At 43.2% G+C, this 23493-nt stretch overlaps 1 protein-coding gene across 12 annotated transcripts in view; it reads left to right on the top strand.

Moving 5' to 3' along the window:
• The window catches only part of LOC124031679 (serine/threonine-protein kinase WNK2-like), a 136186-nt gene that overhangs the window by 57979 nt on the left and 54714 nt on the right, over nucleotides 1-23493 (top strand). For all 12 annotated transcript variants that reach the window (XR_006838155.1, XR_006838154.1, XM_046343230.1 and 9 more), the window contains exons 3-7: nucleotides 5018-5190; nucleotides 5522-5742; nucleotides 5867-6024; nucleotides 9288-9376; nucleotides 9888-10107. Coding sequence is in view for 10 of the 12 variants with exons in the window: in XM_046343230.1 (XP_046199186.1) it covers nucleotides 5018-5190; nucleotides 5522-5742; nucleotides 5867-6024; nucleotides 9288-9376; nucleotides 9888-10107 (861 nt within the window). In the remaining 2 variants the exon portion in view is untranslated. The remainder of the gene's footprint in view (nucleotides 1-5017; nucleotides 5191-5521; nucleotides 5743-5866; nucleotides 6025-9287; nucleotides 9377-9887; nucleotides 10108-23493) is intronic.

The raw sequence follows: 23493 nt of genomic DNA, 5'->3' as shown, positions 1-23493 counted from the left end.
TCTTTAATTATATGAGCTTTATCACAACCCTGTGACTCTCAGGCAATTCAGTGTCTATCAATTAATTCTCTGAGAGCCCCTTCTGCATTGCAACTGCGATCCTTTAATAGCAAAGAACACACATAGTCAGACAGCATAGACATAATAAATCGTTCAGCTTTGTCTCCTTACTCAAACCCTAGAACCATAAACCAATCCTCCATATCAACAGGCATATATCAAATTGTCATTTAGATACAACCAATTCTAAATACAACCAATCCTGGACAAACTCACGGAGAGGAGAATGATTGCTATAGGTTAAGATAGGGACAACATTAGAGGGAGCATAGAATGATTCCAGACACTGCCATCCTCCTTTTCCCGATGGGAAAATGGCACACAGACACAGTGGAGCAAAATATATGTTTACACATGATGACACTTTGACCTCTCCCCTCTCTGCGGCCCATGCAACTTAGTCTTGCCATAGAAGAGATACTTCAACCCTGCCACAGTATTATACAAAAATAACATTCTTGATGAGAAGTAACTTACAAACATATGATGAATATAAAACATCTTACCTATGTTACCAACAAATTCTGATTATTCCACAACACTACCCAAAACATTTGACCCAAGTTAAACAATTTAAAGGCAATGCTACCAAATACTAATTGAGTGTATGTAAACTTCTGACCCACTGGGAATGTGATGAAAGAAATAAAAGCTGAAATATTGTCACGCCCTGACCTGAGTATTCTTTGTTTTCTTTATATATTTTGGTTAGGTCAGGGTGTGACGAGGGTGGTATGTGTGTTTTTAGTCTCATCTAGGGTGTTTGTACTGTCTAGGGGTTTTGTAGATTTATGGGGTTGTTTCCATCTAGGTGTTTATGTAGGTCTATGGTTGCCTAGATTGGTTCTCAATTAGAGGCAGGTGTTTATACTTCCGACTTCAACTGTAGATAACGTAGATACATGGCGTAATTCACACCCACAATGTCTACTGTGTGGATTGAGCAGTCAACAAGTCTAGCAGTCATTTGAAAGAGTAACAACTTTTCAGCAAGACAACTCAAAGGCGAAATCCATTAAAGTCAAGATAATGGAATTCATTGCCTTTGACAATCAACCGTTCTTTGTCCTGGGTGATGTTGGCTTTCGCCGACTGATCGAGCACCGGTACACACAAGTGCGCTATTGTTCAGATGTTGCCCTACTCGAGTTACACAGTAATAGCATCACTGCTATTAGCTTCACAACATACTTACTATGGAATGCCGTTTGGGTCTTTGGATGTCAAAAAAGTAGCACTGTCAAAGCTGTACTTAAAAGTCTGCAAACACCAGCCACGAACGATGTGTTTATTAGCTAGCACCAATTCAACCAGCCTGAAAACAATGACCAGTAGAAACTGCATTTTCATCATTCTTAGCAATGATTTAGGAATACTTGTAAGTATTAGCTAGGTTACCACTTGTTGTTTGCCTATTGAAATTGAACCTCAGGTCATGAAAATAAATAGCTAGCCAGCTACTTAACCCTGTTACCCAAAGCTAACGTTATAAGCAGCCAGCTAGCTTCATCTGGCTATTGACACTCGACCGGACCGGTTTATGTTGTGAAGCTAGCCACAATAAGGATTAGGCGCAATAGTGGAATTTGCAGTTTGTCTTCAAAATAAAAGTCTGGCATTGACAGTGATGCAGTGAATACAAATAGTAGAATTATGCCATACTTTTATTTTGAAGGCTAACTGCAAATCCTTGGCTAAAACGTATTGTGTCTAGCTTTACAGAGATGGTTCCGACCACCATTAATCAAATAAGAACTGTCTTATAAATTAGGGTTATTTTAGATGATGACACCTAGCTATATAGTTAGCTAGCTAACTACAGCAACTGAAACAAATTGTCATTTTGCCATGTTTTTGGGGAAGAACATTGTTTGCATCCATCAGCTAGCTAGTTTTTTTTATGACCAGCACTGTAGGTGCGCGAGACAACTGTACCAGCATCATAGCATACTTATCGATGAATCGTTTTGTGACATGAAATACGAGTGATATTGATTACACTGTGTAACAAATACGTAAAAACACATTAAATTATTATGTGATGTGCAGTCATATTCAGGACCTGATTGGTCATTGGTCAGCTTATTTGACACGTCAAATAGTGTTATTTGACGTGTATATATTTTTTTGACTCGCAAGACCCAACCGCCGTTCCATTGAAATCCTGGTTGAGAATGAAACACCTGAACAAATGAAGAACCTTCATTTAACTAGGCATGTCAGTTAAGAACAAATTGTTATTTACAATGACGGCTCAGACGACGCTGCGGCAATTGTGTGCTGCCCTATGGGACCCCCAATCCCGACCGGATTTGATATAGCCTGGATTCGAAGCAGGGACTGTTGCACTGAGATGCAGTGCCTTAGACCACTGCGTCCATGTGTGTGTGTTAACTATTTAACTGTACTAGAATGCTTAAAAGGCCACTAAAATTTTAACTATCGGTTATCGGTATCGTGTTTTTGGCAAGGAAAATATCGGATATCGGTATCGGCCAAAAATGTAATATCGTTGCATCACTACTATCTATTGCATCTCAGCCGCTCTGTCACTGCTCATCCATATATTTAATATTTATAAATTCTTATCCTATTCCGTTACTAGATTGTATGTATTAGGTTTTGTTGTGGAATTGTTTGATATTACCTGTTAGATACTGCTGCACTGATGGATCTTGAAGCATAAGCATTTAGCTACACTCACAATAACATCTGCTAACCATGTCTATTTGACCAATAACATTTGATTTGATCTGAGATGTTTGATCCGGTTCAAATACGGGCTCTGGCTAGGCCACTCAAGGACATTCAGAGACTTGTCTCGAAGCCACTCCTGCGTTGTTTTGGCTGTGTGGTTAGGGTCATTGTCCTGTTGGAAGGAGAACCTTCGCCCAAGTCTGAGGACCTGAGCGCTTTGGAGCAGGTTTTCATCAAGTATCTCTCCGTACTTTGCTCCGTTCATCTTTCCTGGTCTCCCAGTCCTTGTCCCTGAAAAACACACCCACAGCATGATTCTGCCACAACCATGCTTCACCGTAGGGATGGTGCAAGATTTCTTCCAGACGTAACGCTTGGCATTCAGGCCAAAGAGTTCAATTTTGGCTTCATCAGAGCAGAGAATGTTGTTTCTCATGGCCTGAGAGTCTTTAGGTGCCTTTTGGCAAATTCCAAGCGGGCTCTCATATGCCTTTTACTGAGGAGTGGCTTCCATTTGGCCACCATAAAGGCCTGATTGGTGGACTGCTGCAGAGATGGTTCTTCCATCTCCACAGAGGATCTCTGGAGCTCTGTCAGAGTGACCATCGGATTCTTGGTCATCTCCCTGACCAAGGCCCTTCTCCCCTGATTGCTCAGTTTGGCGGGGCGGTCAGCTCTAGGAAGAGTCTTGGTGGTTCCCAACTTCCATTTAAGGGTGATGGAGGCCACTGTGTTCTTGGGGACCTTCAATGCTGCAGACATGTTTTGGTACCCTTCCCCAGATCTGTGCCTCAACACAATCCTGTCTTGGAGCCTCATGGACAATTTAATTTGAGCTTATGGCATGGTTTTTGCTCTGACATGCACTGTCAACTGTGGAACCTAATGTAGACAGGTGTGTGCCTTTCCATATCATGTCCAATCAATTGAATTTACCTCAGGTTGACTCCAATCAAGTTGTAGAAACATCTCGAGGATGATCAATGGAAACAGGATGCACCTGAGCTCAATTTCGAGTCACATAGCAAAAGGTCTGAATAATAATGTAAATTAGGTATTTCTGTTTATATTTTTAATAAATTAGCAAACATTTCAAAACATCTGATTTCGCTTTGTCATTATGGGGTATTGTGTGTAGTTTGAGAATAATCTTTTTTAAATTCTATTTAAAATAAGTCTGTAATGCAAAAAAATGTGTAAAATGTCAAGGGGTCTGAATAACTTCCCGAATTGGATATATCTGAGCTGTTGCTAGAGCGCAAGTGCCAAAACCAGAGTGCCACATTTGCTAAATAACACAGTGTTTTTATGTAAATGAACAACAACCCATCAGTACAGTTAAATGCGATGGGATCCATTTACATTCAGGGCCTAACATAAGGACAGCTCAGAGTATGCTATTCTGTTCTTCTGAAATATATCTACATTTTCTTTATCATCTTTCTTTAGACCTGTCTAAAAGAAATCATGGATTTATTGTGATGGTGGAGGCTATATTACATGGATTTATTAGACTTAAAAAAAATAGATGTTCCAAACGTCTGTATCAGTGGTTTGTAGGCTATGTGTGGAAGCCAGGAGATGCTAAATGGGTTTATGTTAATTAACAGTCAATTACCATGATACTGGCAGTTATTTGCCTGACGGTCACCGGCTCACAAATGAAATGACCGCCACAGCCCTACTAGTGACACCCACTGACATGCATAATGTGAAAGATCCTCTGCTCCTACTGAAGTAGACCACATGGTGCCCTGCAGACAGTGCCTGTGTGATCTGAACCATGCTTGCACCACTGATTTTCCACAGTACTGGTCCTCAGTTCCCAAAGTAATCATTGCTCTGGTGGCTACTCAATTGCAAGTTCCTTTCGAGGGTGACCAGCTGGGTCAAACATATGGTCCAATTAATGAGCTGAATATGGCTCTGACAGACACACTAATACCGGAGAGACAAACAGGCACAGACAGAGATCAATGGAAGAGCCTCCTGCACACGGTCCCTCTCTCCCATCTGTTTGTTCTGCTTATATGTCTCTTTCAAAACAACTGATATTAATGATCTCTTCATTTCACATGATCTCTGAAGTGTTTTCCTCTCCTTGTACCACTATAGCCATTGCTTTAAAAGAGTGTTTCACAAATAATTCTGTATAACATTGAAAATGATCTAGGTCCAACCAGGAATATTTTCTCTCATAATCTTTTGTCTCCTGACCACAACCCTGGATTTAGTGTAGCTTCTCTGTCCTCTCCCTCAGGACCGTAAGCTGACCAAAGTAGAGCGTCAGCGGTTTAAGGAGGAGGCAGAGATGCTGAAGGGGCTGCAGCACCCCAACATCCTCCGCTTCTACGACTTTTGGGAGTCACCCCTCAAAGGGAAGAAGTGCATCGTCCTGGTAACAGAGCTCATGACCTCAGGCACGCTCAAAACGTGAGTGTGCTGTTATACCTGCTGAAGATGGGAGAGGATGATGATGATAGTCAAACGAAGAGGCTATAATTGGGCAATGCGGGATCTAGTCATAGATGCAAAGCAACACCAAAGCAACAGCAACAGCATTCCCCCCAACAAACCAGTTAATGTGTGCGGGAGTATTATTTATCATTGAGATTACTAAGCAATGTAGTACTGCAAAAAGAGGCAATGGAGTGATATGCACATGAATATTTGCTCTAAATGACCTTTTATTTTTGACTGGATTATCAATCCCAAAACTCTGAATATATGAATGGTGATACTGATGTCCTTTTCCCACCTGTAGGTATCTGAAGCGCTTCAAGGTAATGAAGCCCAAGGTTCTGAGGAGCTGGTGTAGGCAGATCCTGAAGGGTCTTCACTTCCTCCACACCAGGGCCACTCCCATCATCCACAGAGACCTGAAGTGTGACAACATCTTCATCACGGGCCCCACCGGCTCCGTCAAGATAGGAGACCTGGGGTTGGCCACGCTCAAGAGGGCCTCCTTCGCCAAGAGTGTCATAGGTAGGAGATCCAATCAGACTGCATCAGTAACACCTGGTGTATCATCTATATATTTTTAAAATAGACAACAGTCTCCAGATTCCAAAAATGTCCTGCTGTCTAACCTTTGACCATGTCCTCCCAGGCACCCCAGAGTTCATGGCCCCAGAGATGTATGAGGAGCACTATGATGAGTCAGTGGATGTCTATGCCTTTGGGATGTGCATGTTGGAGATGGCCACCTCAGAGTACCCGTACTCGGAGTGCCAGAACGCTGCACAGATCTACCGCAAAGTCACCAGCGTGAGTCCACATTTAAAATGTAAACCAATTTAGCTCGTATATACAGTGCCTTGCGAATGTATTCGGTCCCCTTGAATTTTGCGACCTTTTGCCACATTTCAGGCTTCAAACATATAAAGATATAAAACTGTATTTTTTTGTGAAGAATCGACAACAAGTGGGACACAATCATGAAGTGGAACGACATTTATTGGATATTTCAAACTTTTTTAACAAATCAAAAACTGAAAAATTGGGAGTGCAAAATTATTCAGCCCCTTTACTTTCAGTGCAGCAAACTCCAGAAGTTCAGTGAGGATGTTGACCTAAATGACTAATGATGATAAATACAATCCACCTGTGTGTAATCAAGTCTCCGTATAAATGCACCTGCACCGTGATAGTCTCAGAGGTCCGTTAAAAGCGCAGAGAGCATCATGAAGAACAAGGAACACACCAGGCAGGTCCGAGATACTGTTGTGAAGAAGTTTAAAGCCGGATTTGGATACAAAAAGATTTCCCAAGCTTTAAGCATCCCAAGGAGCACTGTGCAAGCGATAATATTGAAATGGAAGGAGTATCAGACCACTGCAAATCTACCAAGACCTGGCCGTCCCTCTAAACTTTCAGCTCATACAAGGAGAAGACTGATCAGAGATGCAGCCAAGAGGCCCATGATCACTCTGGATGAACTGCAGAGAGGTGGGAGACTCTGTCCATAGGACAACAATCAGTCATATATTGCACAAATCTGGCCTTTATGGAATAGTGGCAAGAAGAAAGCCATTTCTTAAAGATATCCATAAAAAGTGTCATTTAAAGTTTGCCACAAGCCACCTGGGAGACACACCAAACATGTGGAAGAAGGTGCTCTGGTCAGATGAAACCAAAATTGAACTTTTTGACAATAATGCAAAATGTTATGTTTGGCGTAAAAGCAACACAGCTCATCACCCTGAATACACCATCCCCACTGTCAAACATGGTGGTGGCAGCATCATGGTTTGGGCCTGCTTTTCTTCAGCAGGAACAGGGAAGATGGTTCAAATTGATGGGAAGATGGATGGAGCCAAATTTTCTGGAAGAAAACCTGATGGAGTCTGCAAAAGACCTGAGACTGGGACGGAGATTTGTCTTCCAACAAGACAATGATCCAAAACATAAAGCAAAATCTACAATGGAATGGTTCAAAAATAAACATATTCAGGTGTTAGAATGGCCAAGTCAAAGTCCAGACCTGAATCCAATCGAGAATCTGTGGAAAGAACTGAAAACTGCTGTTCACAAATGCTCTCCATCCAACCTCACTGAGCTCGAGCTGTTTTGCAAGGAGGAATGGGAAAAAAAATTCAGTCTCTCGATGTGCAAAACTGATAGAGACATACCCCAAGCGACTTACAGCTGTAATCGCAGCAAAAGGTGGTGCTACAAAGTATTAACTTAAGGGGGCTGAATAATTTTGCACGCCCAATTTTTCAGTTTTTGATTTGTTAAAAAAGTTTGAAATATCCAATAAATGTCGTTCCACTTCATGATTGTGTCCCACTTGATGTTGATTCTTCACAAAAAAATACAGTTTTATATCTTTATGTTTGAAGCCTGAAATGTGGCAAAAGGTCGCAAAGTTCAAGGGGGCCGAATACTTTCGCAAGGCACTGTAGGTAACACTCACAACTAGGCTAGACACAAAATGACCAATTTCAGTCATTCATGTTAGCACTGTGATTTCTATGAATGGCAGCCACAGATCTCAAGTAACCAGCGGTATTCAGCATTAACGATTTAAAGGCCAGAATCATTTTGGTACTGTCCATAAGTAGCTTGTTTTGGGTCGCATGTTCAGGAATGGCTAAAGAATTGCAGCATTTACCTTGAGTTAACTCCGCAAATAGCATTGCTGGGTGGGGCGGTAGGCAGCCTAGTGGTTAGAGCGTTGGACTAGTAACCGAAAGGTTGCAAGATCGAATCCCCGAGCTGACAAGAAATAAAAACTGGATGGTCTACAGAGATAGATGGGAGGGGTTGAGTGTAGCTGAAGGATGGGACTAAAAATGAACAAAAAATAACTAATGTAGAATATACTATAAAATAGAATATCCGTAAAATGTTTATAGTACGATTCTCTCTCCAATTATCAGTAAGGTTTTCATGGTACGCTACTCCTCAATGAAAGTGGAGGGTAGGAGATACAAGACCTTTCCATGGTAGGGGTTATGTTACCAGCCAGCCCCATGTTTCTTGATACTTGAATAATTCCCTAGTTTACTGAACAGTAAAGATGGTCATGACGTGCCAAATGGCACTGCTCAGGGAGTCCAGAACCCCCCAATTCTTCATAGATCTAATCTTGTAGTATTCCACTCTATGCCAGTGAGGAAAAGATCATCACAGTGATGAATGCGGCAAACTGTTTTTAGATCAGGGGGTGTCAGGAGCCATGATATATTTGATGAAGGGTATTGATTTTGCACTTTTAAAACTTGGCAGGTACTGCTGAAGTAAGATGACTCATCTTAGCCTGGTCCCAGATCTGTACTTTAGCCAACTCCGCTGACTAGGATTGTCAATGATAATCCGAGGATTTGGCACTAAAGCACATGCATATATTCTGCATGGTATGGTAAGGATAGTCAGAGGTGTTGGCTTTGGCTAAAGCATATACAGTTGAAGTCGGAAGTTTACATACACTTAGGTTGGAGTCATTAACTTGTTTTTCAACCACTCCACAAACTATAGTTTTGGTACGTCGGTTAGGACATCTATATTGTGCATGACACAAGACATTTTTCCAACAATTGTTTACAGACCCATTATTTCACTTATAATACACTGTATCACAATTCCAGTGGGTCAGAAGTTTACATACAGTGGGGCAAAAAAGTTTTTAGTCAGCCACCAATTGTGCAAGTTCTCCCACTTAAAAAGATGAGAGAGGTCTGTAATTTTCATCATAGGTACACTTCAACTATGACAGACAAAATGCGAAAAAAATTATCCAGAAAATCACATTGTAGGATTTTTTATGAATGTATTTGCAAATTATGGTGAAAAATAAGTATTAATAAAACTACTAAAGTCAGAATGTCATAACACTAACAATTTATGAGGTGTGCAAAACAAAAACATTTGGAAAATTATGACAACTTTTGATAAGCTATGTGAATACATGTGGCCATCTCTCTCTCTCTCTGTCTCCCTTTTTATTTTCTCCACCATACTTACTCATGGCTTCCGGCCATCCCTCTGAACTGTTTTTTCCCTTCCTTTTCCTTTTCTTTTATTAGGGGGTGAAGCCTGCCAGCTACAACAAGGTTGTGGATCCTGAAATCAAGGAGATTATTGGCGAGTGCATCTGCCAGAAGAAAGAGGAGCGGTGAGTGACCAAGGTGCTCCGTCACCCCTCCATACCTCGCTTCATCTGCCCACATCCTATCACAATGACATTTGGGGCTCCAATCTTCCAATCTCCCCTCCCGATCTGTAGGCCATCCTCTGTTAACTTGAATAATAATGGATTTAATACAGAGGAGAAAATAACCCTTAAAACTGCCTCTTTGGCAGGTTTTCATACTGAGAGGTGATTGTGTACAGTTCTCTCTCGTTCCTTGTCCTGGCAGCTAGTAAATGGAGGGTGTTCTTAGATAGGGGCTTATACTGTCCAGACCGGAACACTGAGAACATTCGTGCTCAGGAGAGTCTTTCAGCTCCTGCTTGACATAACTACTGAATTTGGTGGAGGGCATTAGGTCACTGTACTTGGAGTTGATATGATTAATTTGAAGTTAATTTAGGCTAAATCTGTAAAAAATGACAGAAGGTCAAGTTGGAGCCATGCCATGTTAGCACAGTGATAAAGGGTTGTTTTTATTTTTCGTTCCTCCCAGGTACTCCATAAAGGACCTGCTGAACCACGCCTTCTTTGCAGAGGACACAGGGGTGCGGGTGGAGCTGGCTGAGGAGGATGATGGGAAGAAGGCGGCCATCGCCCTGAAGCTGTGGGTGGAAGACCCAAAGAAGCTGAAGGGAAAATACAAGGAGAGTGGAGCCATTGAGTTTACCTTTGAACTGGAAAAAGAGAGCTCGGAGGGCGTGGCCCTAGAGATGGTAAGATGGATGGTGGGTGGATGGATGGATAGTTTGATGGTTGAATACATGGGTGGAGTTTAGCATTAGACTGGTTGAACAGACATTGCAATCCAAGGTGGGGTTTGAATTTGTCCTGAATAATGTAAATACTTGAGTAAATGCTGGTTCTGGCGGCTCTGTTATGGTGTGGGTTGCATTTTCCAGGCATGGTTTAGGTCTACTCAACCCCTTAGAGGGCAAGGTAAACGCCAGTAAATACACAACCATTCTGAACCACCTTCAACCTACAGTGCCTAGTGAAAGTCTACACACCGCTTGGACAGTCTTCACATTTAGCTGCTTTACAATCTAAAAAGGGATTAAATTAGATTGTTTTCTTACTGATCTACACATTTTCAAAGTGAAAGGAAGTTATAGAAAAATGTAATTGTGCGTCTTTTCACACCCCAGAGTTAATACTTGGGTGGAAGCACGTTTGGCAAGCATTACAGCTGTAAATCATTTTGAATAGTATTCCACCAACTTTGCTCAACACTTTGGGCAACATGTACATTGTTTTGGTCGCTAAAAAAACAAATCGGACAGCATATTCAAACTTGGTCTCAGATTTTCTTTTTTGAAAAGTCTGTTTATTCAGTTTACACACATGACAACACAATATAAATAATATATGCTCAACTAGAAAAAACGTATTTCAAATATAAAGATACCGTACTTTGGACATGTTAAACACACTGGGCAGAAAAGTACAAAGGTTAAAGGGCAATCTGTAGTTAATACAGGAACAGAGCGGTCACCTTGACATTGTTCCTGTAAACAGACGAGGGAAAGGGGTGGAGAAATGCAACCACTCACAGGCAGTCATGGCCACAGACTGACCATCCATCTGACCAAAATGAAAGTTTACAATGCTATTTAAAAAAAAAATTTTTTTTAATTACACTTATGTTTTACAAACAGGGCAAAACAAGCTCACATTTTAGGCTTTGACAGGGCAAGAAGGAGGCATCCACGAGTCACATTCAATAAGAATCTAGAGGCACATCCCCAACCTCAAGGTCTAGAGGCACATCACCAACCTCAAGGTCCTCCCCAAAAAACACAGAAATGCTCCTCCAACCAGTAAATCACAGGGGTGTCAAATACAGATGTATTTTTGTTTTAATGAGAGTGCCATCAGAGGGTGGTGGACTGTACAAAGTAAGACCGGAATGGAGCCCAATCATCATAAAACAGTTTGGACTTCCCATGTGTGTTGAATGACTTAAAAAAAATAAAAAATACATTTGAGATTACAGCACACTTCCCACTAGGGCTGGGCGGTATACCGTATTTGACTATATACTGGTATTTATACACGGACCGGTTTGGGTTTTTACTTGACCTTTTATGACGGTATTTTAATGTTTGGTTTGTTAAATGTGATACGCCGTGTGTAACATCCATTTTTATAGTTTACTCCGCTACTTGAGTCATCTCTCTCTGCTCTCTCTCTCTCTCCATGCCGCTTTCTACACAGACCTAGCCCCGCCCCCTGTCACTCAAAGGAGCGCATTTGTTGTTGCTTGACCACGAGATGGAGTAATCAATGCATGATCAATGCAGCACATGCAACAATGTTGATGACAACGATGTTGTTTCCACTTTGATCTTAATATACATCCACAAGCGTTCTATAATTACAATATTAATTTGTGTTTCTTACATCTGCAAAAAGCTAGTTTGTGTTTTCTTAGCAAGTTAAGCTAATTCACTGGTTGGCTAACTAGCTAATAAAAGTAATACGAGTCAGAGCAAACATAGCTAGCTAATACAGCCTGATACCAGTACTGGTGGAGGCTTAAATCAGCATGTTTAATGTAGCCAAAGATTATAAGGTCCCCTAGGAAACACAGAACATAACTTTGGTTCCTACCCTGTCACAATAACTTGTCCATGGCATTTTCATTCGTTGTCATGTCAAACAACACTGTATTCAAAGTGCCCACTATTATTTATATTTTAACAATATAATTATAATAAACATTCTATTTCCATGATTCCAAAAGTTCACCTAAGGATTTTGATCTAAATCGCAATTGCAACATTTGGTTAAAAATAAGGCCTAGGCCATTTCGTGGCAGTGTGGAAATGATCTCAAATGAGTGCAGGAAATGCAGAAATTGATGGAAATTATTTTAGGTTGAAGTTGAATTGAACAGTATAAACCAATCAGAATGTAGAAATATTAATTGAAATCATTTAGAATATATGTGTTTCCACCCTCGGGTCACACACTACTCATAAAGCAAATGTGCAACTTTTATTAATCAAAAACATAAAATACTGTCAAAACTTTGAAAAATACCATGATATGATAATTTGGCCATATCGCCCAACCCTATCTCCCACCCAATATTTATAAGATGGGGGAACTACACCTGTGTAATGATCATGCTGGTTAATCAGTTTCTTGATATGCCACACCTGTCAGATGGATGGATTATCTTTGCAAAGGAGAAATGCTCACTAACAAGATGTAAACAAATTCATGCACAACATGAGAGAAATTAGCCTTTTCTGCGTTTTATTTTTTTCAATATATACATTTGAAGTCGGAAGTTTACATACACCTTAGCCAAATACATTTAAATTCTTCACAATTCCTGACATTTAATCCTAGTAAAAATTCCCTGTATTAGGTCAGTTAGGATCACCATTTTATTTTAAGAATGTGAAATGTCAGAATAATACTAGAGAGTGATTTCTTTCAGCTTTTATTTCTTTCATCACATTCCCAGTGGGTCAGAAGTTTGCATAGTGTTTGGTAGCATTGCCTTTAAATTGTTTAACCTGTTGAATCTAGGGGTCATTTTTTTGGGGGTGGGAAATAACGTTCCCAAAGTAAACGGGCTATTTTTCAGGACTAGAAAATAGAATATGCATATAATTGACAGCTTAGGATAGAAAACACTCTAAAGTTTCCAAAACTGTAAAGATATTGTCTGAGTATAACAGAACTGATATTGCAGGCAAAATAATGTGAAAAATCCAATAAGGAACGCAGCGGTTTCTAAATAAGAGTCCCTTCCTAAGCTTCCCGATTGAGCAGTGAATGGAATATCAACGAGATTCCCTTTTCTATGGCTTCCTTAATGTGTCTAGTATCACAAGACATAGATTCAGGCTTTTATTTTGAAAAACGGGTGTGTACAACAACATTGCGTCAGTGTCCACCTGATGGCTCTTTGTGTATTTCTCGCGCAAAAGACAGAGGTAGCTATTTTTCCACCCAGTCTTACTGAAAAAAGCTCTGTCCCGGTTGATATATTATCGAATAGATACTTGAAAAACACTTTGAGGATTGATTATAAAAAACGTTTGCCATGTTTCTGTCGATATTATGGAGCTAATTTTGAATATTTTTCGGCGTTGTCGTGACCGCAATTTCTGGTCGTTTTCTCAGCCAAACGTGAAGAACAAACGGAGCTATTTCGCCGACAAAAATAATATTTTTGGAAAAAAGGAACATTGGCTATCTAACTGGGAGTCTCGTGAGTGAAAACATCCGAAGCTCAAAGGTAAACGATTTAATTTGATTGCTTTTCTGATTTTCGTGACCAGATTGCCTGCTGCTAGCTCGGCATAATGCTATGCTAGGCTATCGATAAATTTACACAAATGCTTGTCTTGCTTATTTTCAAAATCTGAGATGACAGGGTGATTAACAAAAGGCTAAGCTATGTTTGAATATATTTCACTTGTGATTTCATGAATATGAATACTTTCTAGTAAGATTTTTTGTCCGTTGCGTTATGCTACTTAGTGTCAGTTGATGACAATTATCCCGGATCCGGGATGGGTAGATCCAAGATTAACTTGGGTCAAACGTTTTGGGTAGCCTTCCACAAGCTCCCACAATAATTTGGGTGAATTTTGGCCCATTTCACCTGACAGAGCTGGTGTAACTGAGTCAGGTTTGTAAGGCCTCCTTGCTCGCACAAGCTTTTTCAGTTCTACCTACGACTTTGGAAGTATGCTTGGGGTCATTATCCATTTGGAAGTCCATATTCCGACCAAGCTTTTACTTCCTGTCTAATGTCTTGAGATGTTGCTTCAATATATCACATAATTTTCCTACCTCATGATGCCATCTCTTTTGTGAAGTGCAACAGTCCCTCCTGCAGCAAAGCACCCCCACAACATGATGCTGCCACCCCCGTGCTTCACGGTTGGGATGGTGTTCTTCGGCTTGCAAGCCTCCCCCTTTTTCCTCCAAACATAATGATGGTCATTATGGCCAAACAATTCTATTTTTGTTTCATCAGACCAGAGGACATTTCCCCATGTGCAGTTGCAAACCGTAGTCTGGCTTTTTTATGGTGGTTTTGGAGCAGTGGCTTCTTCCTTGCTGAGCGGCCTTTCAGGTTATGCCCATGTAGGACTCCTTTTACTGTGAAAATTAATACTTTTGTACCTGTTTCCTCCAGCATCTTCACAAGGTCCTTTGCTGTTGTTCTGGAATTGATTTGTACTTTACGCACCAATGTATGTTCATCTCTAGGAGACAGAATGCGTCTCCTTCCTGAGCGGTATGACGGCTGCGTGGTCCCATGATGTTTATACTTGTGTACTATTGTTTGTACAGATGAATGTGGTACCTTCAGGTGTTTGGAAATTGCTTCCAAGGATAACCCAGACTTGTGGAGGTCGATCATTTTTTTTCTGAGGTCTTGGCTGATTTCTTAGATTTTCCCATGATGTCAAGCAAAGAGGCACTGAGTTTGAAGGTAGGCCTTGAAATACATCCACAGGTACACCTCCAATTGACTCAAATGATGTCAATTAGCCTATCAGAAGCTTCGAAAGCCATGACATAATTTTTCAAGCTGTTTAAAGGCACAGTCAACTTAGTGTATGTAAACTTCTGACCCACTGGAATTGTGATACAGTGAATTACAAGTGAAATAATGGGTCCGTAAACAATTGTTGGAGAAATTGTCTTGTGTCATGCACAAAGTAGATGTCCTAACCGACTTGCCAAAACTATAGTTTGTTAACAAGAAATTTGTGGAGTGGTTGAAAAACAAGTTTTAATGACACCAACCTCAGTGCATTTAATCTTCCGACTTCAACTGTATGCCTTGGCCATCTGTCACCAGAACTAACCTGATTCTGGAGCAGTGCCTTAGACAGTGTTTTCCATCAACAATACGCCAAATGATGGAATTTTCTTGTGGAAGAATGGTGTCACCTTCCAATACAGTTCCAAACACTTGAAGAATCTATGCATTAAAGCTGTTCTGGCGGCTTGTGGTGGCACAACACTCTATTAAGACACTTTAAAAAAGTATTATTATTACTCGTTATGCTCCCAAACATTTTGTTGGTACAGCAACCAACATTTCGGCACGTAGTGCCTTTTTCAGGGTTGTCATTGTTCATCAAATATAAACATGTTGGGGGCTAGTCTAGTAGCTACTTGTAGAGGGCAAGAGGTCTGTGTGTGGTGTCCAGGCAGACCGTGTACCTACAGTGCTCCAATCTCATCGTCAGGGAATGCACCCTCTTGCAGATTGGCAGGGATACGCTCTGCACTTCCAGGAATTCTATATGCTTCTTTTTGTCCAACAAACGCCCACCATCAGATAAGATTTCAGTAAATATTTCTGTGTACTTAATCTACAATAAAGTGTTCCGGAGCTTTGTGCAGTTTTATTTAACACTTTCTGATGGACCCAGCTACTATTTCCCCCTCCAGATTGTTCTCAGACCTCTAATCCAATTTGTTTCAGATTTCGTCCAAGTTGTTTAATTGTAAACAGATATGGGTTTTATGCCCGTTTGAAGAGCACTGGGCTGAGACCCTGCCTCTGAAGTGAAAATCGAGATCTGCTCACTGGCGAAGAGGGTTATAGAGTACTAAAGTATGGTTGGCAGTGGCACCGCTTGAGATCCCTCTGTTGTTTGTTGTAGACAAGGAATTATCTTTGTCTTTGTTTTGCCCTGTCTTAGCTTAGTATGTTTGCCCTATTCTGTTGTGTCTTAAGTGTTCAAAACAGCCCTTAGCAGACGTCTTGATATCTGATCATGTCTAGGTGACCTGCATTTTATGGCTGTCTGTGTTTGTGTTAGTGAGCTCGTGTATTTGTGTATGGTGTTTAAGCTGTAAATAAATTATTGAATGTTTATTTTACCCTGTAGGCTATTTGTGGGAGTGGGACAGGCTTGGGTTTGTGTGTGCTTTACTGTTGCTTTGTGTGTGTTCAGTATGTAAGCTTTCCTTTTGTCAATGGGGTCAAGCTGTCAAAAGTGCGTGACTTTATTGGTTTATTCGGATCCCCATTAGCTTTTTCCGAAGCAGCAGCTATTCTTCCTGGGGTCCACACAAAACAGCATTCCATGACATGTTTAATCTCTTTAGTTGTAAGGTAATTTTGCTGTTTGCTTGATTAATTGTAGATGGAAGGGAGTTTCATGCCATCATGGCTCTGTATAATACTGTGCGTTGCTGTGGATTTGTTTTGGATCTGGGGACTGTGTAGAGACCCCTGGTGGGGTATTCAGAAAGTATTCATACTCCTTGATTTATTCCACATTTTGTTGTTACAGCCGGACACTTTTTTTCTCAATGATCCACAGACACAATAACGACAAAGTATGTTTTTAGACATTTTTGAAAATGTTTTGAAAAGGAAATATCTCATTTAAATAAGTATTCATACCCATGAGTCAATACATTGTAGAAGCATCTTTTGCTGCGATTACAGCTTTGAGTCGTCTTGGGTATGTCTGTATCAGCTTTGAACATCTGGATTTGGGGATTTTCTCCTGTTCTTCCTTGCAGATTTTCTCAAGATCAATTAAGTTAGATGGGGAGCTGTGGTGAAAAGCATCCCCATAGCATGATGCTGCCACCACCATGCTTCACGGTAGAGATGGTGTTAGAAGGTGATGAGCAGTGCCTGGTTTTCTCCGGAAATAGCACTTTGCATTTAGGCCAAAGAGTTACATTTTTGTCTCATCAGACCACAGAATATTTTGTGTTATGCTCTTGTCTATCAAATAACATTTTATTTGTTACATGTGCTGAATACAGGTGTAGATCTTAGCATGAAATGCTTACCTAACCAACAATGCAGGTAAAGAAAGAGTTAAAAAAATATTTGCTAAATAAACTAGTGCAAAATAAAAAGTAACACAACAAGATTACATAACAATAAATTGGATATATACAGGGGGTATTGGTACCAAATCTATGTGCGGGAATACAGGTTAGTCAAGGTAATTTGTAGATGTAGGTAGGGGTAAAGTGACAATGCATAGATAATAAACAGCAAGTAGCAGCAGTGTAAAAGCAAAGCGGGGGTGGTCAATGTAAATAGTCTGGGTGGCCATTTGATTAATTGTTCAGCCATCTTATGGCTTGGGGGTAGAAGCTGTTTAAGGAGCCTTTTGGACATAGACTTGGCGCTCCGGTACCATTTGCTGTGCGGTAGCAGAGAGAATAGTCTGACTTGTGTGACTGTAATATTTGACAATTCTTTGGGCCTTCCTCTGACACCGTCTAGTGATGTATTGGGCCATACTCACTACTGTCTGTAGCACCTTATGATCGGATCCCGAGCAGTTGCCATATCAGGCAGTGATGCAAGCGTTCAGGATGCTCTCGATGGTGCAGCTGTATAACTTTTTGAAGATCTGGGGACACATGCCAAATCTTTTCAGTCTCATGAGGGGGAAAGATGTTGTCGTGCCCTCTTCACGACTGTCTTGGTGTGTTTGGATCATAATAGTTCAGCCCTTCTTCTCATGTAGTCCACAATGATTTCCTTTGTCTTGCTTACATTGAGGGAGAGGTTGTTGTCCTGGCACCACACTGCCAGGTCTCTGACCTCCACCCTATTGGCTGTCTCATCATTGTCAGTGATCAGGCCTACCACTGTTGTGTCGTCAGCAAACTTAATGATGGTGTTGGAGTCGTGCTTGGCCACGCAGTCGTGGGTGAACAGGGAGTACAGGACTGAGCACACACCTCTGAGGGGCCCCGGTGTTGAGGATCAGCGTGGCAGATGTGTTGTTGCCTTCCCTTACCACCTGGGGGCGGCCCTTCAGGAAGTCCAGGATCCAGTTGCAGAGGGAGGTGTTTAGTCCCAGGGTCATTAGCTTAGTGATGAGCTTTGTGGGCACTATGGTGTTGAATGCTGAGCTGTAGTCAGTTAACAGGATTCTCACATTGGTGTTCCTTTTGTCCAGGTGGTAAAGGGCAGTGTGGAGTGCGATTGAGATTGAGTCATCTGTGGATCTGTTGGGGCAGTATGCGAAATGGAGTGGGTCTAGGGTTTCCGGGATGATGATGCCTTTCAAAGCACTTCATGGCTACTGATGTGGTTGTCATTTAGGCGCCAGACGGATTACCAGGGCTTGTACTCAGAGCATACGCGGACCAACTGACATTTTCAACCTCTCCCTGACCGAGTCTGTAATACCTACATGTTTCAAGCAGATCATAGTCCCTGTGCCCAAGAATGCGAAGTTAACCTGCCTAAATGACAACCACATCAGTAGCCAGACGGATTACCAGGGCTTGTACTCAGAGCATACGCGGACCAACTGGTAAATGTTGACCTGTTTAAAGGTCTTGCTCACATCGACTACGGAAAGCGTAATCACAAAGTCGTCCGGAACAGCTAGTGCTTTCATGCATGCTTCAGTGTTATTTGCCTTGAAGCAAGCATAGAAGGCATTTAGCTTTTTTCCGTCTGGTAGGCTTCCGTCACAGGGCAGCTTGTGGCTGTGCTTCCCTTTGTAGTCCGTAATAATTTGCAAGCACTGCCACATCCGACGAGCATCAGAGCCGGTGTAGTAGGATTGACGCTTTGCCTGTTTGCTGGCTACCTGCCCAGCAGTTAGCCAGCTAGCAAATGTCCACCGTCTACCGAATAGCAGCACTGTAGAAACTATTACACTCAACTGAAGACTTGATTAGTGTAGTGTTAGCTAGCTACATAGTTGTCTTTGCTGTCTTCGTATCCAAGATAATTGTGTAGTTTAGAGTGTGTAGTCTTAGAGTGATTATCTTAATTTACCGAGGTTAGCTAGCCAGCTATTTGTCGTCCTTAACGTAGGAGACACTGCTAGCTAGTCAACAGCTAGCCAACGTCTACCGAATAGAACTCAACAACCCGGTCGCATTCCGCTTCGCTCCACAGGTAGTATCACATTTTCATTTCATTTCATTACAGTACAACTGTTTGATTTGTTTGATCGTAGCTAGCTACATAGCTAGCTACATAGCCGTCGTTGTATCAAAGATAATTGTGTAGTCTAGAGCGATTTTCTAGGTTAGCTAGCCAGCTATTGTCGTTCTTTTAACGCAACGTAACGTAATCAACACTGCTAGCTAGCCAGCTAGCCCCCGAATAGCAGCACTGTAGAAACTATTACACTCAACGGAACGACTTGATTAGTGTAGTGTCAACAACGCAGCCACTGCCAGCTAGCCTACAAAGTCAACAACGCAGCCACTGCCAGCTAGCCTACTTCAGCAGTACTGTATCATTTTAATCATTTTAGTCAATAAGATTCTTGCTACGTAAGCTTAACTTTCTGAACATTCGAGACGTGTAGTCCACTTGTCATTCTAATCTCCTTTGCATTAGCGTAGCCTCTTCTGTAGCCTGTCAACTATGTGTCTGTCTATCCCTGTTCTCTCCTCTCTGCACAGACCATATAAACGCTCCACACCGCGTGGCCGCTGCCACCCTAATCTGGTGGTCCCAGCGCGCACAACCCACGTGGAGTTCCAGGTCTCCGGTAGCCTCTGGAACTGCCGATCTGCGGCCAACAAGGCAGAGTTCATCTCAGCCTATGCCTCCCTCCAGTCCCTCGACTTCTTGGCACTGACGGAAACATGGATCACCACAGATAACACTGCTACTCCGACTGCTCTCTCTTCGTCCGCCCACGTGTTCTCGCACACCCCGAGAGCTTCTGGTCAGCGGGGTGGTGGCACCGGGATCCTCATCTCTCCCAAGTGGTCATTCTCCCTTTCTCCCTTACCCATCTGTCTATCGCCTCCTTTGAATTCCATGCTGTCACAGTTACCAGCCCTTTCAAGCTTAACATCCTTATCATTTATCGCCCTCCAGGTTCCCTCGGAGAGTTCATCAATGAGCTTGATGCCTTGATAAGCTCCTTTCCTGAGGACGGCTCACCTCTCACAGTTCTGGGCGACTTTAACCTCCCCACGTCTACCTTTGACTCATTCCTCTCTGCCTCCTTCTTTCCACTCCTCTCCTCTTTTGACCTCACCCTCTCACCTTCCCCCCCTACTCACAAGGCAGGCAATACGCTCGACTTCATCTTTACTAGATGCTGTTCTTCCACTAACCTCATTGCAACTCCCCTCCAAGTCTCCAACCACTACCTTGTATCCTTTTCCCTCTCGCTCTCATCCAACACTTCCCACACTGCCCCTACTCGGATGGTATCGCGCCGTCCCAACCTTCGCTCTCTCTCCCCCGTTACTCTCTCCTCTTCCATCATCTTCCATCATCTCTTCCCTCTGCTCAAACCTTCTCCAACCTATCTCCTGATTCTGCCTCCTCAACCCTCCTCTCCTCCCTTTCTGCATCCTTTGACTCTCTATGTCCCCTATCCTCCAGGCCGGCCCGGTCCTCCCCTCCCGCTCCGTGGCTCGACGACTCATTGCGAGCTCACAGAACAGGGCTCCGGGCAGCCGGGCGGAAATGAGGAAAACTCGCCTCCCTGCGGACCTGGCATCCTTTCACTCCCTCCTCTCTACATTTTCCTCCTCTGTCTCTGCTGCTAAAGCCACTTTCACCACTCTAAATTCCAAGCATCTGCCTCTAACCCTAGGAAGCTCTTTGCCACCTTCTCCTCCCTCCTGAATCCTCCTCCCCCTCCCCCCCTCCTCCCTCTCTGCAGATGACTTCGCCAACCATTTTGAAAAGAAGGTCGACGACATCCGATCCTCGTTTGCTAAGTCAAACGACACCGCTGGTTCTGCTCACACTGCCCTACCCTGTGCTCTGACCTCTTTCTCCCCTCTCTCTCCAGATTAAATCTCGTGTCTTGTGACGGCCGGCCGCCCAACAACCTGCCCGCTTGACCCTATCCCCTCCTCTCTTCTCCAGACCATTTCCGGACACCTTCTCCCTTACCTCACCTCGCTCATCAACTCATCCCTGACCGCTGGCTACGTCCCTTCCATCTTCAAGAGAGCGAGAGTTGCACCCCTTCTGAAAAAACCTACACTCGATCCCTCCGATGTCAACAACTACAGACCAGTATCCCTTCTTTCTTTTCTCTCCAAAACTCTTGAACGTGCCGTCCTTGGCCAGCTCTCCCGCTATCTCTCTCAGAATGACCTTCTTGATCCAAATCAGTCAGGTTTCAAGACTAGTCATTCAACTGAGACTGCTCTTCTCTGTATCACGGAGGCGCTCCGCACTGCTAAAGCTAACTCTTTCTCCTCTGCTCTCATCCTTCTAGACCTATCGGCTGCCTTCGATACTGTGAACCATCAGATCCTCCTCTCCACCCTCTCCGAGTTGGGCATCTCCGGCGCGGCCCACGCTTGGATTGCGTCCTACCTGACAGGTCGCTCCTACCAGGTGGGGTGGCGAGAATCTGTCTCCTCACCACGCGCTCTCACCACTGGTGTCCCCCAGGGCTCTGTTCTAGGCCCTCTCCTATTCTCGCTATACACCAAGTCACTTGGCTCTGTCATAACCTCACATGGTCTCTCCTATCATTGCTATGCAGACGACACACAATTAATCTTCTCCTTTCCCCCTTCTGATGACCAGGTGGCGAATCGCATCTCTGCATGTCTGGCAGACATATCAGTGTGGATGACGGATCACCACCTCAAGCTGAACCTCGGCAAGACGGAGCTGCTCTTCCTCCCGGGGAAGGACTGCCCGTTCCATGATCTCGCCATCACGGTTGACAACTCCATTGTGTCCTCCTCCCAGAGCGCTAAGAACCTTGGCGTGATCCTGGACAACACCCTGTCGTTCTCAACTAACATCAAGGCGGTGGCCCGCTCCTGTAGGTTCATGCTCTACAACATCCGCAGAGTACGACCCTGCCTCACACAGGAAGCGGCACAGGTCCTAATCCAGGCACTTGTCATCTCCCGTCTGGATTACTGCAACTCGCTGTTGGCTGGGCTCCCTGCCTGTGCCATTAAACCCCTACAACTCATCCAGAACGCCGCAGCCCGTCTGGTGTTCAACCTTCCCAAGTTCTCTCACGTCACCCCGCTCCTCCGCTCTCTCCACTGGCTTCCAGTTGAAGCTCGCATCCGCTACAAGACCATGGTGCTTGCCTACGGAGCTGTGAGGGGAACGGCACCTCAGTACCTCCAGGCTCTGATAAGGCCCTACACCCAAACAAGGGCACTGCGTTCATCCACCTCTGGCCTGCTCGCCTCCCTACCACTGAGGAAGTACAGTTCCCGCTCAGCCCAGTCAAAACTGTTCGCTGCTCTGGCCCCCCAATGGTGGAACAAACTCCCTCAAGACGCCAGGACAGCGGAGTCAATCACCACCTTCCGGAGACACCTGAAACCCCACCTCTTTAAGGAATACCTAGGATAGGATAAAGTAATCCTTCTCACCCCCCCTTAAAAGATTTAGATGCACTATTGTAAAGTGGCTGTTCCACTGGATGTCATAAGGTGAATGCACCAATTTGTAAGTCGCTCTGGATAAGAGCGTCTGCTAAATGACTTAAATGTAATGTATGTAAATGGCATAGGATTTCTTATAAGCATCTGGATTAGTGTCCTTGCTCCTTGAAAGCGGCAGCTCTAGCCTTTAGCTCGGTGCGGATGTTGCCTGTATCCCATGGCTTCTGTTTGGGATATGTACGCACGGTCACTGTGGGGACGACGTTGTCGATGCACTTATTGATGAAGCCGGTGACTGAAGTGGTATACTCTTGTATGCCATAGGACGAATGCCATAGGACAAATCACGGAACGTATTCCAATCTGTGCTCGCAAAACAGCACCCTTACGTAGCATCCGCATCATCTGACCACTACCATATTGAGCGAGTCACTGGTACTTTCTGCTTTATTTTTTACTTGTAAGCAGGAATCAGGAGGATAGAATTATGGTCAGATTTCCCAAATGGAGGGTGAGGGAGAGCTTTGTATGTGTCTCTGTGTGTGGAGTAAAGGTGGTCTAGAGTTACTTTTTTTTCTTTGGTGGCACATGTGACATGCTGGTAGAAATGAGATAAAACAGATTTGTTTGCCTGCATTAAAAACCCTGACCACTAGGAACGCTGCTTCCGGATGGGCATTTTCTTGTTTGCTTATGCCCTTATACAGCTCATTGAGTGCGGTCTTAGTGCCAGCATTGGTTTGTAGTGGTAAATGGACGGCTAC

Source organism: Oncorhynchus gorbuscha, linkage group LG03, assembly GCF_021184085.1.
Source record: "Oncorhynchus gorbuscha isolate QuinsamMale2020 ecotype Even-year linkage group LG03, OgorEven_v1.0, whole genome shotgun sequence".
Classification (NCBI taxonomy): domain Eukaryota; kingdom Metazoa; phylum Chordata; class Actinopteri; order Salmoniformes; family Salmonidae; genus Oncorhynchus; species Oncorhynchus gorbuscha.
Note: the sequence above shows the minus strand (reverse complement) of the source record. Positions and strands in the feature narration are given on the sequence as shown.